This window comes from Kryptolebias marmoratus, linkage group LG15, assembly GCF_001649575.2.
Source record: "Kryptolebias marmoratus isolate JLee-2015 linkage group LG15, ASM164957v2, whole genome shotgun sequence".
Taxonomy (NCBI): domain Eukaryota; kingdom Metazoa; phylum Chordata; class Actinopteri; order Cyprinodontiformes; family Rivulidae; genus Kryptolebias; species Kryptolebias marmoratus.
In genome coordinates, this window is record NC_051444.1 from 15,929,767 (window position 1) to 15,947,709 (window position 17,943).

Consider the following 17,943-nt stretch of genomic DNA (forward strand, 5'->3'; position numbering starts at 1 on the left):
AACTGAGGCAGCGTTTTGGTTTGCACTCCCAGATTTCCATTACTTCCCCTTCCTGTCGTCCAGTGGTTCCAGCTGGTGTTATTGGATTGCATATTGCTGCACGATCCCAAGGGAAGGCATTGTTATGGAAGTTGGGTCTAGTGCACTAGAATCTATTCTAACTTCATTCAACAGCCTCACTGTCTTAACACCACAGCTGTCAGCGGTGTCACTACATGATGAGCTGTGACACCACCGAATCTAGCAGCGCTTTGTCACCCTGATACACTTAAACAGAGCTCTGGCTCGGCAAAGACATGCTGTCAAGTAAGGAAAGACCATTATCTGCAATAGACACAAAAGTACAGGGGATCCCTGCAGACACAGAGATGATTAAGGGCTAAGTGTCATTCTTCCTGTCTTGGTGTATTTTTTTTAAAGAGCTCTGTCTCTTTCTGTCCTTTTTACCATACACCCCAGACTTATAGCCCTATCTCTCGCGCCTGCTCTGAAAGGACACAGACCCTGACAACCATGATGGAGAATTATCCAAAGCACGGTCACACGCCACATCTTTACAAAACAACAGAAGAAGAAGGACAAACGATGAGAACAAATCAATGCGAGGATTCGGATACAACTGGAAGGCTATCTTTGATGAGCACAAGGGGAGTTGAGTGTGAGTTAGATTTGCAGATATGGAAAGCGTTTGAGGAACGCACGCAGAAGAATCTGCGTCTTGGTTCTCGGGACTAAAAATAATGAAGTTAAGCCTTGTCGACATGGGCTTGGCTCTAGGTGTCTGATGGCTCTTGCAGGCCAGTAAAATTGCCCGATTAAAGAAGCGTTTTCCACTGGCATGGGGATGCTTATGCACTTAGTGCAATTAGTTCCATGCATGAACACAAATCTGACGTACATATTCTGATCACGCTTTTTTCAGACAAATTTCAGAGAAAGCTCTTACGTGTTTGAATTAAACATACATTTCGTTTCCATGAAGATAAAGTGCAAACATTCGACTCTATTAACTAGGTTAGCCAGTAAATGTGAGCCTACATCTAGCATATGCACAAAAACTGGAAATTAACTAACAACTTGACCCCGTTCGCCCACACACTACTTCAGTCAGGTGTAAAAGTGAATATTTTCCACACACAAACAAAGATTTTAGCGAGAATTTGATGTCTTTAAAAGCGATTCCCAAAGCAGAGATTTTTTTTTAAAAAAACTTCATTTTTGCTATATTTCTGTCTGGACAGGAAACGCGGAGCTTTTGAGATCAGTGCACAGAGAACCCAGCCAGCTAGTCTGGCTCTGACCTGAAATTCAACTAATAAAAAAATAAATAAAACAAGTATAAAAAGCTAATTACTTAGCCAGTCATACTTGGATACTTTTATCTGCCTAAAGACTACAGATGAAGTGACAAATCAATGAAACAGCAACTCTGTGTGGCCCCAAAATTGTTTTCTAACAAGAAAAAATTAAGCAAATGATGTAGTGTGATAATTACAGAGAATATAGATGGCAAATAGTTTCTACAACACAGTTGAGTCTTCTTTTTTTGGGTATTTGGGCTTATTTAAGATAACAGTGTGTACACAGAGGCCTCGGTTTATTATTTTAGATGCAACAATGCTATTGTTTTCCCTTATTCATATTCCCAAAAAAATTATGTCCTCAAATATTGAACTTCTTATTAAAGTCAGTCAAAACTAACGCGCCCCGATCAAAACTAAACTGTAGCAGCCTCAACAGTGCTATTAGTATTCAGAAACAAATTGACAGCCAGGCTTCAGTCTATTTCAATCAGCATTTGTAAAAATCTGAGACACAGCTGTATCAATAAAAAATCTCATATACAGCCTAACTCGAACAACTGCACCTCTTTCAACCCGACACTGTGGGTATCAAATGTTCTCGGAATAATGAAAAACAATTATGTGGCTAAACAAAGACGAGGTGGTAATAGGCTTTTGTTTTATATTTATTCTCAAATTGAAAATAGATTCTGCGGCTGTTGTGTGGTTTTCTTTTTCAATATCATGTGGGTCATGCTCGGGACATCCTCCTAATGCCGGTCTGCCTGCAGCATAATTATGTCGGAGGTTTTCAATCTAGATGAATTAGGCAGCGAGTCAGTGTGAGAGCCGGGGACAGGGGCAGACAATCCGCCTGAAACGGGGAGGAAACAGAAGTCGGCTGCTCAGATTGTGTCTTAATTAATTATTCAGAGGCCAGATTTTCTATCCAATGACCCCGGTAAAGAAGCACAAATTATTTAGCGAGCTGCCACATCAGAGCTTGGTGTGGGGACATGAAGCGCGGTCTCTCACTGAGGTCGCCTATCACAGGAGGCATGTGAACCTCTGCTCAAGAGGCCCGGCTGCATGGCACACGGCCTCATGGGTATTGATGGCTGTATCAGGGTACAGGGGTAGAGTTTCTCTTTCTGTCAACCATCCAACCTGTCTGCATCTGCCAGGTCTGATAAGAAGGGTGAAATGTACGCCCTTGTAATCAACAGTGACTGATTTGGACAACACAAGATCAGATACCCGTTCCTGTTTGAAAAGGAGCGACAGAGATCCTCAAAGAACAACTGATAGCACAAGTCGGGGGGAAATAAAGTATTTCTGAACGCTCCTGGTGAAGTCTCTAAAACTGAGCCCCACTCCGACGAGGCGACCGCAAACATCCCTGTATAAAAATACGACGAGACAACTCGGTGTATTTGTGCTGCATGCCACCAACAAAAATCTTGAACTTCGACACACAGCGAGAGGAGAAAACCATGTGGCGGGGTGATTGTCACCCTGTTATTTTTGTTGCTCTTAAATATGTTTTCCATTGCCAGTCAAGATGTGCTATAACTTCAGAGTGTGCCAGACAGGGACAGAGGAGGAGAGGCTGGGTGAAGAGAGGGGGACAGACACACACACAGACACACACACAGCACGTTTAGGTGTGTGTGTGTTTGTAGTCTCTGTGATGTGATAGAGAGTTAGCCTTGATCTTGTTAGTGGTGATTGGGGTCTCTGTGAGACCTCACACACTGGGTTGTGGGTGTAATTGGCGATGGCAGGCCGGCCTGTAACCATGTGGAGGGAAAGGGAAGAGGAACGGGGAGGAGAACGCAGGGCCTTTGTTTGTGGCAGCCGCCACATGTCTGCCTGTGTGGCAGTGCCGCACTGTCGTGTGCACGTGTGTGTGTGTGTGTGTGTGTGTGTGTGTGTGTTTGTGGAGGCTTGGTTCAGGGAGATGATTGTTATAGCACTCACGCTGGCTTTAAAAATGCCTTTTTAATGGGAATGCGTTTCACAGGCGAGAGCAACGAGGTCTGGGAAGCCAACATCACAGCAGCAGGGTACAGGAGTTCAGCATGTGCTGGCGTTAGGACGCTGCTCAAAGGTGGAAACAGTCTGCCATCTGCTGTCTGCTACAAGTATAACAGACACACTTTGCAAAAATCTCTTCAAGCTTGTGTTTTTCAGATGTTTTCTCCTCTCCACGACAGCCATATGCCACTACTGCTTACACAAAAACCAGATAAATGAATAAACTCCCAATTCACGTTGAATAATTACTCCATAAACATCTCATAATTGTTCATCATAACTGTCTAAAACTTGTCTTGACTTTTCTATCATCGCTTCTGTAGCTTTTGTCTTTTCTGGCTGCTAATTCTGCTTGTAAACAAATGTGACGAACATGTCATCAGTCGTGTAACTGTGGTTGCAAAGTACCTTAATTAAAGATCCATTCAATACACGACCTTTTCCACTTACCTCAAGCACTTTCAGTGCTTTTCCTTAATGAACAAATAAATTATGCAGTAACCCAGGCTCAGCCAACAAAAGGCATTTGCTGCCTAATGTGTTTGCCTAAATAGGAGTGAGGAGCAGGCCTTCCTTTTAAGTGGATAAGGTGCCTCCGTTCAGCTTGTGGGAAGTGTCTCGTTTAATTTAATTCAATAATCCCGATAAATGAAATAAATCCCTTTTGGGACATCCATTCCTTGAGTAGCGAGATAATAAAAAATGAGGTTCGCAAAGAAAAAATTAGGACATTATGGTTGATTGAGCTTTTACAAAAAGCAGAAATATTAATACAGAGATATTCTTTATGTTTATAATTTTGCAATAATGAATGAGGGCATCCATGTGGAAAACAATCAGAGCCGAAAACGGATGACAGTGATTGTGGGGGGCTTAGTGAAAGAATGCATTAGCCTTTTCACGCACCCGCGATGCAAATTGTTTCACTTAAACTTTTTAAATACCATTCTGTGTTCTGACTTCATTTGAATAAGTTTGCTGATAAGAAAGCATAAGCATGAACTTGAAAGGCAGATCGTGAGTCTCAGCAACGCATTTATTCACAGCGTGATTCACGGGAGGGGAGGAAAAAAAGAGAAAAAAAAATTGAAAAGAATGAAAGAACATGATCTTCATTTGAAATATTCAATTTTGTGCTGAATTGATATTATTTGAATATAATGAAAAATACCCATATCAAACATTAATTTGAATTTAATGTGGATGCGTGTTTGAATGAATGAATGCACCACTCCGCCCAAATTAAAATGAAAAACTGGCCTTTTTCTGGAGGCTGGCACAGGTTTTATTGAAAAGATTTCAAATTTACTCAAGCAATTCTGTTTGGGCCGAAATTCATTTGATAAATGTGTTTTTGCACTACTCATTTTTGATATAATTAAGTGGCTGGCCTGACTGTGTGTGCAAGTGACTCAGCTAAAAAGCCCAAGTCTTTTATGGCATTATGCCGTGTTTTTTTTGTCTGTTTGTTTGTTTTTCAGAATGTGCTCACCCTGTTATAAATATATACCTGGTTTATATTCGACCCATGTAGGAGCTGCTGTGAAAACGTAAATTTATAGGAGCAATGACTTTAAACACTGTCAAAGCCTTCACTTGCTGCTTCAAACAGTAGCACTAAATGTTACGATCAACTTAAAAAAAGATTTGAGTGTTTTTGGATCTTAGAAAACCTGTCACGCCTCTTTCTTAATGATAGACCTACTCTAAGTAGGTCTGTTTTTGTGCTGTACCTGCTCATTACCACAGCGAACCGATTTTATTAACCCCCACCACCCCCAGCACACCCACGCACACAAACAGACTTATCACTTGTTTCCGGCAACTGCAGCCTCTTGTAAGTCAAATTGATTGAGCCGTTCTTGAACATCTGTTGTTCAGCCGAGCCTCAAAGGTAATCCCACTAATGGCCCTCTAAGCTATCCACATAAACACACACATAAATAAAAATGTTTCCAAAGAGATTTGCTCATTGACTCGCCGCTAATCAATTCTGCAGCCGCATCTGTTGATGAAGGTTTGGGAAGTACAGAGCAAGATATATGCAACGATCAATGGCTGGCACGAGGCGGACTGGGCAGTGAGTGGCAGTCACAGCTCCGCTGGGAGTCAACATTTACACACAGATGGACCGGGCTCGCCGCTTGTCTTGCCAAAAAGCTGCTGTATATATACAGTATATAAATATATATCTATATACAGTATATATACACACACGTGTACATGCAAAGCAGAAACACTGACTGGCAGAATGTTGTCCATCAATGACACAAGAGGTAAAAATTACGACTCTTATGAAGCGAAGTCTGTAAAGTGAACGAGTAACATTTACTAAATCTGAGCTGCCGAGTTCTGGCACAGACTGATACGACTGCTGCTGGATGAATGCCACTTCAGAAAGTAGCTTTTGAAAATTTTGAGAAAAGGCAAAGGCGGGGGGGTGGCCTTTCAAACTGCTGGCCATGCTAATTTTTCATCTTCTGTCACTGACTAGAACTGATTCGTGTATCTGAGACGTTGTGCAGCGTCCACTTAACGAGGATTAAAAAAAAAAAAAAGGGTAATTACCAAAACTGAGCAGCAATTCTAAACAAAGTCTGGGCTCACAAATACCAACAGGAGCTTCAAAATGGCCCACCACCAATTACCGGAGTCTCAACCTACAGTTAATGTGTTGTAACTATGCTTTTGTCCTCTTCGCAGGAACGCTGTTAATGAAGATAAGGACAGTTTCCTCCTGTCCGGTCTGGTGTAGGTACTCCGAAGCTTCGCTCTCGACTTTTCCACAAAGACAGCCATACCTGCCGCGCTCTCAACGTGCTCTCCATAAGGAGAAAGTCGGAAATTTCACCAACACTTGGGATTAGACGAAGAAATATCTGCATATGACAGACCAAGCTGGGCTTTTTTTGGATCACTCCTGCTGCCAAGCAATACTCATAAATTTAATTTCCAATCTGCTCTCCTTTTATTAGTTTGGGTGTTATTAAATGAGATTGCTTCATCTTAATATAATATATTTCCAGAGCCTGTGAATGTGGCTTGGAGCTGATATTCAAATTCAATAACATGGCCTGTACTTAGTACATGGCACTAATAAATGCCAATGTATGATGCATATGAAGACGGGGCTCAGCCTGGAAGTCGCAGAGGGCAATAATAATGCTGCGGATGTCCTTCAGAGGTGAGACATGCCTCACTCCGCCCCTGGTGCTCCACTACTCATATACCTGAAGAAGCCCAGGTGACCTACATAGAGAGCAGTGCTGAAGACAGGGGGAGACGGATGTTCATATCGCCCGGTGTTTTATTAACCAGACGAGACAAGACAAATCCCCGAGCAATGTATACACTAGCTGTGCTGATGCACCCCAGAGAGGACTATGTAAATCACAACACTCGGCCGACCTCTAACCTTCATCACTGCACACTGAGGAGAAAGTCCGTTCTGAACAGACATCTGGGCCGTTCGGTGTTAGAAACAGGAAAGCGTGTGATCAAAGTACAGTAGCTGGGTTGCAGTTTCTCACCTCTTGACCTCTGTTAGGTTAAAACTTGGCATCTCTTCCTTCTTTTTGATTTCATCACTGGAACCTGACAACTGCTCTTGCAAAGGTTGCAGCTTAGAAAGCTTAGCTGCAGCAGCGAGTGACCTTTACTTTTATTACGAATCTTTCCGTTTCATCATTATTATAAAGAGAAATCTATGCATATGATCAGCACAATGGATTTCTTTTTCATTAGTTGTGTAAAATCCCAGCCAGTGAATGGAGGGGCAGTCGGGGCTGCCTGCCAGACTAGGTACCCCTCCTCCTTCTCTTCCTCCACTGGAGGGATCTGACAGTTGGAATTAATATGCGAGGAGCTTTCTCTCTCCTTATGTTGGCTAAGGTTTTCCAGGCAACTTTATCAGGGGTAACATTATCGAGAGCTTTGCCGCGAGCTTCTTCATCATGCTCACATCCGAGCCTGCCCAACACTTGTCACTGTCAATCACAAGGTGATAATACATCAATGATTCTCTCATTTGGTTTAATAAAATCTCCAGGCTTATTTGAACTGCAGTCATTACAGCGAATAATTGCTGTACATTAGGTTCTAGCCAGGCCTTAGCCTCAGGGATGAGAAAAGACTATTGCTATATGAAGGTTTTCCCTGATGTTTTTTCCTTTTTTTTTAACCTTTACTCCCTAGTCGTTCATATTTCCAAAATGAATATTGCATTTGAATCTAGATTTGGCTTACCTTATCCAAACTAACATTGTTATTACATATTATTTGGATGTGCAGTCATCTGTTTTCACCTTTTTTTTATCTATATGCTGTCAAGACGGATTTCACCCGGGACTGCCAATTGTAATATTTAGCTGTCATTTAAACCGAATTGTAGATCTGAATCAGCAGCTCTAAAATTCTCTGAAGGAATGCGCTGACAGAGAGGAACATATTTTATCTGAGATTTGAATTCTGGCACCAGCTGTAGGTGAGAGGTGGGAGTTTCTGCTGAACCCACAGTATATAAATCTCTCAGAGAGGAGCAGTCAAACAATAAAGTGTCCCATTACACTGACGCCTGTTGCAAATAAGATCTGTTTGTGATGCTTCCTATTTGAATAAAAGGCCCAGCGTTCTTTGGAGGAATGCATATCGCCCGGCACCTTTTGTGTCAGAGTTTTAGACTAAGAGCTTCTTTTGCTGAGAAATGACAAAGTCGTGGCTGTTTTAGTTAAGTTTTGAAAATGAGCTATCTCCTGCGACATAACGAGATGCTCATTTTTGTGTGGGCTAACGTCAAATCGCTGCGGTGGCCGTCTTGAATATGGTTGACTCTAAAAGTAAACCAGTTACAGGTTTTCCAATGATTAATTTCTGAAAGTCTCATTAAAACCTGTCAAGTACTTAAAGAGTTATTTTGCTAACAGACAAGGCAAAATCCTAAACAAAGACATTGTACAATCTATTAGCACTCAAAATCTGTGCTGGGGATCCATTTTTACCACACCAGATTTTTGTTCAATGTCTGAAAAATATATTGAGTTATAGCCTTTTTTTGTGTTTTTAATGTCAGCTGGCTGTGGCAGCCATTTTGAATTGGGCTGACTCTAAAGCTTAATAAGTTGTAGATGTACGTCCAGTGGTTAGGTTCTGCAAGCTTTATTACAATTTGTTCACGTGCTTCATGCAATATTTGTAACAAACAGTCACACAGACATATGTGCACGCACACACACACAATCATGGGTAAAAACATCATCACCCGCCACTGAAAAGTGGCAGGTTAAATAATATTATTCCCAGCTTGAAGTATGTCTCAGCACCTACTTTGCTTTACAAAATAAAAATGAGGGCTAGGTTAAGGTGGTATTTCGATGCTAAAAAACAAAATAATAACGCTCGTGTTTTCAAGCAGCAAACTTTTCAGTTTTCCAGTATAAAAGCAAATCCAGCTCAAACAGGTCACATATTCAATTAGACAATCCAATCTTCACACTTTAATTACATTCATCACAGTATTTGTTTGACCAAACAAGGTCACAATAATTGATTAGATAAAGAATCAATGCCAAAGGCAAAAAGAAAAAGAAAAAAACTCATTACAGAAGCACTGGTGTGGATACTCACACCTTTGTTTGGGTCAGACAGTTCATCTCAATGTCGATGAAGGAAAAGGAGGCAGAAACTTGTTTGCTCCGAGGGGGTCTTTGATTTGTACATGTCAAAAAGAAGTGATGGTGACCTTTCATCGTCGGTTGCACCAATAAAGACGCAGGGACACTAATTACCTTTGTCAGTGAAGTGTACTTGGGACAATATACAATCTGATAACATTAATGGAGTCAATAATTTGTATTTACTCAGAAACTTGGACAATGTCCTTTCTTCCAATTAGTGCAGTCATCCATGCATTAAATTAGTTTTTTTTTTTTTTTTGCCTTTCACCAAAAAAACTAATTAGGCGTAATTGTCAGGAATCAATCAATCAATCAACAGAATGAGCCTCCAATGAAGCGTGATCAAAACTAAAATAAATAAATAAGTGACACAAATGGCATGGAAGTGTCTTAACCTCGGGGGACTGTTTGAAACATTGAAAAGACAATGGAAAAGTGTGCACTTTTGTAATGCTTAAAATTATAAGGCACTTACAGATGCACATCTTTTTTTAATCCTAAAAGCTTTTCCACAAAAAAGGTTTACGTTTAACTCTCTAAACTCAAAGTGTTTATTGTTTTTATTTAGTTAGTCTACTAACATTTGTTTAGTTAACCTAAACCGCTTTCCAAGGACAACGAGTAACCTCATTATCTAAACTAGGGGTGGTCAGTCCTGGTCCTGGAGGGCCACTATTCTGCATGTTTTGCTTGTTTCTCTTCTCCAACACACCTGTTTTGAATCAATGGGTGATTAACAGGCTTCTGCAGAACATGAAGAGGTAATTTAACCACTGAATCAAGTGTGTTGGAGCAGGGAAACAAGTAACACATGCAGGATTGTGGCCCTCGAGGACCAGGATTGAAGACCCCTGATTTATTTAGTAGTATCACACACAGACACAGCAGAAGAACTAATTTCTATTGTTTTAAAACTAAAATAGAGTTACTATTGGTAACAAAGAGTTTGGGATTTACATACAAGTAACAGAACTGCCAACTGGCAATAAACAGTTGACCTGTTTAAAGAGTATTTTAGTAAAATCTCAGGTCTATGTGTTTATTGACTGACAACCCACAGCCTTTTCATACTGTTACTGTCTCTTTAAGGCAACGCATTTGTTTTTACAAGTGACAGAAATCTCAACAAATCAACAGTGAGTACGTTTATAGTACCAACCAATGAGGAGCTGCAATCGTCCAACAAGAAACGCCCCTTATTATGTTAGATTGAACTCTGGTTTTCCTGTCAAATTATTGAACCAGTTAGCTGTATTGACACCTAAGTAAGTGGTGGCAAGTTGTTGTTTTTATTTTTTTTAAATCAGAAATTGCGTGAGTAACGAGTTAACAACTGAGACATTTACAAATCTCAACTCAACTCGGTGAGTTACGTCGCTAAGCTTTTTTTTTTTTACGTGCAGGAGCTAAAATTAAAGGACCTAGTTAGCAACGTCAACACAAGCTTGCACGCTAATGCTAACGTAAATTTTTGAAGAGAACAGACAGTTTCTATCTGGAAACGTTAAAATTTGGATTTTAACTCTTAAACCCTAATCCACTGAATATATATCTAACCGTAACAGTTGGTGTCAGGTAGAAATGATTTATTTTTTTTGTTGCCAAACGTAGTTGCTTTACGTTTGCTAACGTAGCACCTGCGTCTCTCTGGACCGATGCTGTCCTGTCACATAAAATAAGTATTCCTAGTGTGTTTTTATTGTACTATCGTGACCTTGTTACCGACTGTATTAGCTAATCAACCCTTTTGGACGTCTGCATCGATGCAGCATAAAAGTGTACTTCATAAAACAGCCATGCTAGCACGATGCTAAGCTACTTCAAACTAATCATCAAGTCATAAAGCTTTTATCACAGCTGTTAACTTTATCTGTTTGTTATGTGACAACGTCTGATAAATACGCATTAGGTTTCATATTTTTTGGGCTTAGAAAGGAAGGGTTTCTGAGCAAGTAATCCACTTGTTTTTGTGACCATAGCTGCAACAACAATCATTTCTTTAATGTCCTCTTTCGACAGCAGCGGATGGACCCCTCTTTTCACGGCATGGGACCTGCTTATGCAAAAGGGACTCCAATCTGAACCTATGAATGAGTAATGAACCTGAACCCCTTCTGGAGCATGTCTGCCAACACGAGTTGTAAGGTAAAATTAAACATATTTTCCTGTTTACTTGGAAGCACAGTGAACTCAGCCAGCACCAATTCAATAAGTCTGTATATAAAAAAACAAAAACACTGGCAGTACAATCACTGATTTCCTAAAAAGCTTTCTAGGAAACCTACTGCACAGGGCAGTCATGAGCTAACTGCCTTACAATTATTTGTTAGTGTTTTAGTCTGAAATGTACAAGGTGAACAAAATATTTTATTCCTATAGACATTTTATGATGACGAAGCACTGTTATAATAAAAATTAAGAAAAAAACAACTAGCTGGTTACCAAACGTGATGGTTATGATACTGAAAACAAAATGTATCTAGATATGAAATCAGTTGTTCTAGCCTGTCCTTATTACACTCCACATATCACTTCAGTTCTTTTTTCTTTCTTGTTTTTTTTAAGTTTCATTTATTATTTTTCAAGCCAAAAATCTTGTTTGTTTCAAGAAGCATTGTAACTAGAATACCATGAACTGTATGATCAAATAAAAGGTCCTTTTACTCAGTTATTGTCACAGATCACACTTGTGGCCCTGTGTGGAAGCACTCCAACCCTAGTTATGCCACACTTGTGGTGGATTTTACTGGCAATAACTCATTGCTAAAATTCTAGTGATTTCTTGTAGGTCTTTTAGCAACCTGGCCGATAATCAGTTTTCAGTTACCCTGCATGTATCTTACCATTAGTGTGATTAAACTGCAGCTGTTACAACCATGTTTAGGGTAATGATCACTAACTGGCAGTCCACCGGCCAAACTCAACCCATGAGCTTATTCCATCTGTCCTACAAAGTATTAAACTATCTGAAAAATTTGGGTGTGACTCAGACACTGAAAGACTGTAGAGAGGTTACATGCTGCTGGACGCTCGAGTGCTGCGTGGCTGGTTAGCTCGCTGGGATGTGAGAAGTGCTTACATGCGAGACATTTGGGTTTGTCTCCTGTTCAAAGCCTTATTTTTGTCCATACTGTGTGACATTGGAATACTTATATACTTTAAAGTTGAATTTTAGTCTTATTAATTTACTCTTTGGGTGAAAAAAAAAAAAAAAAAAAATGGTAGTAAGTGGACTTTCATTAGTGGCTGGGAGCCAATGTTTTTGCATAACATCTGAGCAGATGTCTTGAGGAAAATGTTATTAACTCAAAAAAGTAATATGCCCTGGGCTTTTTAGCATGCTTTGCCTTTTTTTTCTAGTTATAAGAACAGTTCTGTTTTCTGAAACATGTCTTTCAATCACGTGTTGTTCATTGGCCGACATTTGCCGCATCCGTTTTAGGTTCAGCAGTAGTTTGTTGTCGTTTCTGGTACATCATGTCTTCCTGAGGCCCAGTTCTCTGTGTGTAACTGCTCTTCTCCGGACCATCGGGAAAACGCAGCGATAGCTCTGCCTCCTCGTGTCTAGACTTGGGCTCCCAATTAGTGTCAAACCAGACAGGCAGTGTAACCGGATAGGTTGGTCCCGGCTCATGACTCCAGCCCTGAGCCGCTGGTCAACTCTGAAGTCCTGCAGCCCTCTCTAAGCTGAAGATAATATTTTCCTCCTTTTTTGTTGCTCAGTCTTTACCAGTTTGTGTTGTGACCCTTGTTGTCCCCTCCTTCCAAACCGACAGAGATCTGATGAGGAGCAGAGCGGGCAGCCAGACCAGAGAGCCAGCCCAGCCCGGACTTCTTACAAAAAGCACCTTCCACCGATTCCTAAGAATGCAGTCCCCATAACCAAACCAGCATCGATGGGCACTCCAGCCCACTCGGCCAATGGCACACATGCCTCCTATGGCCCCTTTTACCTGGAGTACTCTCTGCTGGCTGAGTTGTAAGTATTTGTCTGGCATCAGACAAAGTAATGATCTCCGTTGTCTTTTCATATGTTCTGATTGACCTTCTTGTCATGTGACCTGCAGCACACTAGTGATTAAGCAGAAACTCCCTGGAATTTATGTCCAGCCGTCATACAAGTCAGCACTAAGTAAGAACATTCTTGGTTTTAAGTCTCATTCAGTTTTCTAAATCTTCCTTTTTTTGAGTATTAATGTCACTTACTACAAAAATAACAGTTTTAGTTGCTAAGAATTTGTTTACCATTTAATTTTTTTTAAAAGGTCAATAATATACAGCCTGTGTCAATAGAATTCAGTGATGGAAGTAAAGGTTGTGTAATGCCTTATATCTCCCGTTGTTCAGTGTGGTTTGGAGTCATATTCATCAGGCATGGTTTGTACCAAGATGGTGTCTTCAAATTCACCGTTTATATTCCAGACAACTATCCAGATGGGGAATGTCCTGTAAGTTTGCTTTTTATTGTTTTGTTTTGTCTTTTTTTTTCAGGTTCTGGTTCTCTAAGTCTGTCCATTTGATCGTTGTAAAAATAAGTAGAAGTCTTCAGCGTAATAAGCAGTACTTCAGCACTGATCGTTAAAAAAAAAAAAAAAAAAAAGATTCTGATTTGCATTAAAACTAATATTTGAGGTACATTGAGACAAATTGTCTGAACTGTTTCAAACGATTCGTTTCAGAAACTGGTGTTTGACATCCCAGTCTTCCATCCCCTGGTGGACCCCGTGTCTGGAGAGCTTGATGTCAAAAGAGCTTTCGCCAAATGGAGGTAAGGGTTAACTTCCTTTTCAAGAAACGATTTCTCTTTACCATTAATTTTGGTGTTTGTCTGTAGGTGTTATCTAGCAAATGGTTTTGTAGGAGACTTCCTGTCAAAACCGATGCACTTAAACATAATTAAATATTTAGTTGTCAGCTATAAATATTAAACTGAAATGAATTAATTTTATTTCCTGAAGTACACCAGTACAAAGTACGTTAGCGTGAGTCCTTTTAAACTGGGAGTCAGGTTTGTAACGATGGTTGAAAAAGTATTCAGCGCACATTGTTCTAAATTAGAGGAGATCACTGTTAAATTTACTCCCTATGGATACATTTCAAACAGTTATCATTCTGTTTGACCCAAAGCTCTGAAGCTATGAATCAGTGGATTTAATCAAAGTGAAATGTGTCCTGATGAGCAGCTTGTTGGAGTATCTTTGACAAAAGTAAGAAGCCACAACTGAGCAGACGCCAGTCGATCACTTCTGACTGCACATGAATGAGAAATCCTCATGGTCTGACGGTGTTACAGCCGTTACGTTACACTAACAGAATCATACGGTGAAGTGTTTGTGGAGTGCCTTTACAGTGCTTAAGAAAGTTTATTAATTGTTTGGAAAATGGCCTGTATTTTAATAGCTCTTTATCAAGTCTGAGGACTCCAAAGCGCTTCACGCTACAATCAGTCATTCACCCATTCATCCGCTGATGGTGGATGAAGCTGCCATTCAGTCAGCGCCACCCGGCCTACTGACCACCACCAGTCGGCAAGTTGAAGTGTCTTACACAACAAATGAGACGACGGGAGCTGGGGCTCGAGCCGGCAACCTACCGGTTACAGAACAAACCCCTACCTCCTTGAGCCACCCAAAAATCAGTAATGATGCTGTGAAAAGTTTTTCTTTAAACAAATATTAAAATGTCACACCTTTGTGTTTTTTGTAGGAGGAATCACAGCCACATCTGGCAAGTCCTGATGTACGCACGCACCATTTTTTACAAGATCAACACAACGGAGCCACTCAACCCAGAAGCTGCTGTGCTGTAAGGTTCTGGGCCTTCAAGACTCAAACACTCAGCAACCTGTCCTTGAGTGCTTTTAGATGATCAGATTATTTTTTTGTTTCCTACTGTTCAAAAAAATAAATGCAAATTAGACTTAACTGGATCTGTGATCCACTAATCCAAATTATTGGAGTGATCTGTTTTTAAGTCAATCTTCATGTGTGGTTCTAATTAGGAAAAAGGTCAGAACCTTCTGCTTGTTATTGTTGTGGAATTAAACTTATTTGTTTTTACCCTCTCAGGTATGATAAAGATGTGCAGCTGTTCAAAAGCAAAGTGGTAGACAGCGTTAAACTATGCAACAGTCATCTTTTTGACCAGCCCAAGATCGATGATCCCTACGCAATAAGGTTAGACACCCGTTTCCATTTTTGACATTTCAGTGCTCACCAATATAAACAAACACTTTGAAATTCAGTGTGTGTGTGTGTGTGTGTGTGTGTGAGTGTGTGTGTGAGGACAAAGAAACTGAAAGGGTAGCAAAGGTTTCTGTCTCATTTCACTCATTCATTTCATTTTAGTTTTTCTCCATGGAACCCAGCCGTTCATGAAGAAGCAAAAGAGAAGATGTTCATTCACAAAGTAAGTTGAATAAAAATAAAGAAATGACAGTTCTCTTGTTATATTCAAGCAGGATTCTTCATTTTCTTCACTTGGGTTAAGCTGAAGACAACCTTGAGCTTATCATTGTTATGCAACCTTGAGCTGTTGCATAACAGAGCAACTTCTTTTTTTTCATTTTTTTTTTTGTCGCCTTAGAGACGGCCCGACGAGCACCACAAGGGAACGCAGGTGTCGGGGTTATCTTGGGTGAAGCCTGGTTCTACCCAGCCCTTCAGCAAAGAGGACAGTCCTCCCCAGAGTTGAACCTGCACTGTGGCCACTAGAGGGCGGCACAAACCTTCGAAGCTGCTGGCTCGCCTCAACTATTTTGTATGAAGTGGAACGTTGAAACGGTTTGGGAGAACTTTGTTCTCCCCTTTCTTTCTAAGCTTTAAAAGCTATCCTGGCATCGCCTGACAAAGCTCTAGATTAAGTAAAACTAGTTTTGTATCATCTGTAAATTGATGACAAATGGATGTCTCGGCTCATTTAGGCTGTGATGCAATCAGTGCTTTTTCATTTATCTCCCCAGTCCATGCACATTTGGTTAGACGGTAAGGTTAATTCTCCAAAAGAAGAGGTGAAAGTGAAGCACTTTGTAGACATGTGGTGTTTGTGATGGACTGCATGGTGAGTACCACTTGTTGAAACTGGCTTAGGGCTGTTTGTCAGACTGGGAATGTCATCAACTTCAGTTCTGAATGAAACCTCCTAACCCCAATAACATGTTTTATCTTTCTTATTGGATATTGATTTCTTTTTGTCTTTACTGTTTTTTTTTTTTTTTTTTTTTTTTTTTTTTTTTTTTTTTTGTAGCTTCTAATATATAATTGTTTAAAGCAGAACAGGTGGTAAGTATGTTTTTTAAATAAGATGCTACAAAAGTAAGCTTGGTTTTTATATAGTCAGATTTTAAACAATTTTGAATGCTTTATGGATTTTTTTTTCCCTCCCTCCCTTCTTTTTTGTTAATGGTTATTAAAGGTCTTTTGTGTAAATAATGGATGCTGTGCTAAGGTTCAACTGCCATTGGTTTTCTTAAGATTTTTTTTTTTTTTTTTTTTTTAGGTAATCTAAGCTCCCAAATTGCAAACCATACTGCAGGATTTCTACCTTTTTAAGTTTAAGAGTAAATATATTTTGATAAGGTTTCAGCATTCACCACTATCTGAGGAGCACAACATTTTAATGTACAGAGTTTAGTTGATATTTCCAATTTTATTTCATACTGTCACCTTACCTTGTACTGGATTTTTTGTGTTCCAATGGAAAAAAATCAGGTTTGATGATCGAATGGCTCGTTCTGCTTTTCCGAAACGGTTGCTGAAGGACTGGGATGTGCAAATCCTGTGAGGAATGACCACATTAGCATAGCAGATAAGGTGCTGAACCTGTTAGACCTACATATACCTCCTGAGGAAGGCAGCGACTAATTATAATGTACTCCACACACGGTCATTGGGCTGTCTGCATCTTCAAACATGAGTGATGTGTTTTGTATGGAGCTGTTCCTTCTCTGCTGCATAAACGACGAGGGAAATAAATCTTTACTCTGAGACCAATAAAAGACTCTAAAGTCAGTCTTTGTGTGGATTTTAGTGATCTAGTTTTTTTTTCTTTCAAATATGAAATGTAAAGTGGGCGGATGTTTTGTTTTCAAGGTACTCATTGCAAACTCTGAAATGAAACATAAAAGGGTTATCCTTAGCCATAACAAATGGCTCAGTTTAGAGGAGTTTAGTCCAGTAGTTTTTCCCACATATATTAATATGTAAATCCTGGAATGTGGCTATGCACTCACTGTAAACAAAGCATTTTTATCTAACAAATTTGAGTGTAAATACATACAGATACATCAAAATAGTTGGACTTCTTGATCCCATAGGTCCTAGAACTGTTACCAGTCATTGTGGTTGTTTCTGCAGGTAAACAAATGCTCGTTTTTGTTTGTTTGGACAGGTTTTCATGACGTTGCAGTGAGTTTCTGAAATTACTAATCCCAAATGGTTATTACACCAAGCAATGATTAGTGTCAAAAAATCTGCTGATTTTAATTTGTCATAGCAGAAAATGCACAGTAGCATCAATATCTGGAATCATTCGTAGGTGAGGATTTTTCTGTTTATGGGTCAGAGACTTTTCAGCTTCCAACCCATAAAATAACAGTGACAAAGGTGTGTGACCCCATCTGTTGGCGGATTAAATATCCAAAAGTGCTAATGATCATATTAAATAAGGGCATAATGACAACACAAACAGTCTTAGCATCCATTTTGCTATTTTTTAAATCATTAAATGACTTGTATTTCAATTCTCTGTTACAATTATGGTGTAAATATATCATAAAAACTAGGTTTTTAATTTTAACTTGATATCTGGAGAGTATCTAAGGACCCCTACTTGATGTTGGGTGACCCACACTGGGGTCCCGACCCCAACTTTGGGAATCATTGCTATAAATTGTCATGAAGACCAAACTTTAATGCTTATTTTAATGACATGTAAAGGTGGTATGTCATTGC

The 17,943-nt window shown here is 39.8% G+C and overlaps 1 protein-coding gene across 3 annotated transcripts; it reads left to right on the forward strand.

Moving 5' to 3' along the window:
- Nucleotides 1–10,200: 10,200 nt before the first annotated feature.
- On the forward strand, nt 10,201–17,002 carry LOC108240246 (akt interacting protein). 3 transcript variants are annotated; one of them, XM_017423586.3, is made up of 10 exons: nt 10,201–10,356; nt 11,012–11,137; nt 12,769–12,971; nt 13,060–13,124; nt 13,340–13,440; nt 13,672–13,760; nt 14,699–14,797; nt 15,061–15,168; nt 15,340–15,400; nt 15,578–17,002. In XM_017423586.3, exons 2-10 carry the CDS (start codon nt 11,090–11,092, stop codon nt 15,683–15,685), a joined length of 882 nt encoding a protein of 293 aa, XP_017279075.1. In that variant the 5' UTR covers nt 10,201–10,356; nt 11,012–11,089; the 3' UTR covers nt 15,686–17,002. The 3 variants fall into 3 exon arrangements, with proteins under 3 accessions (XP_017279075.1, XP_017279076.1, XP_017279077.1); XM_017423587.3 differs by having other exon boundaries at nt 10,202–10,356; nt 11,015–11,137; XM_017423588.3 differs by having other exon boundaries at nt 10,238–10,257.
- Nucleotides 17,003–17,943: the final 941 nt, after the last annotated feature.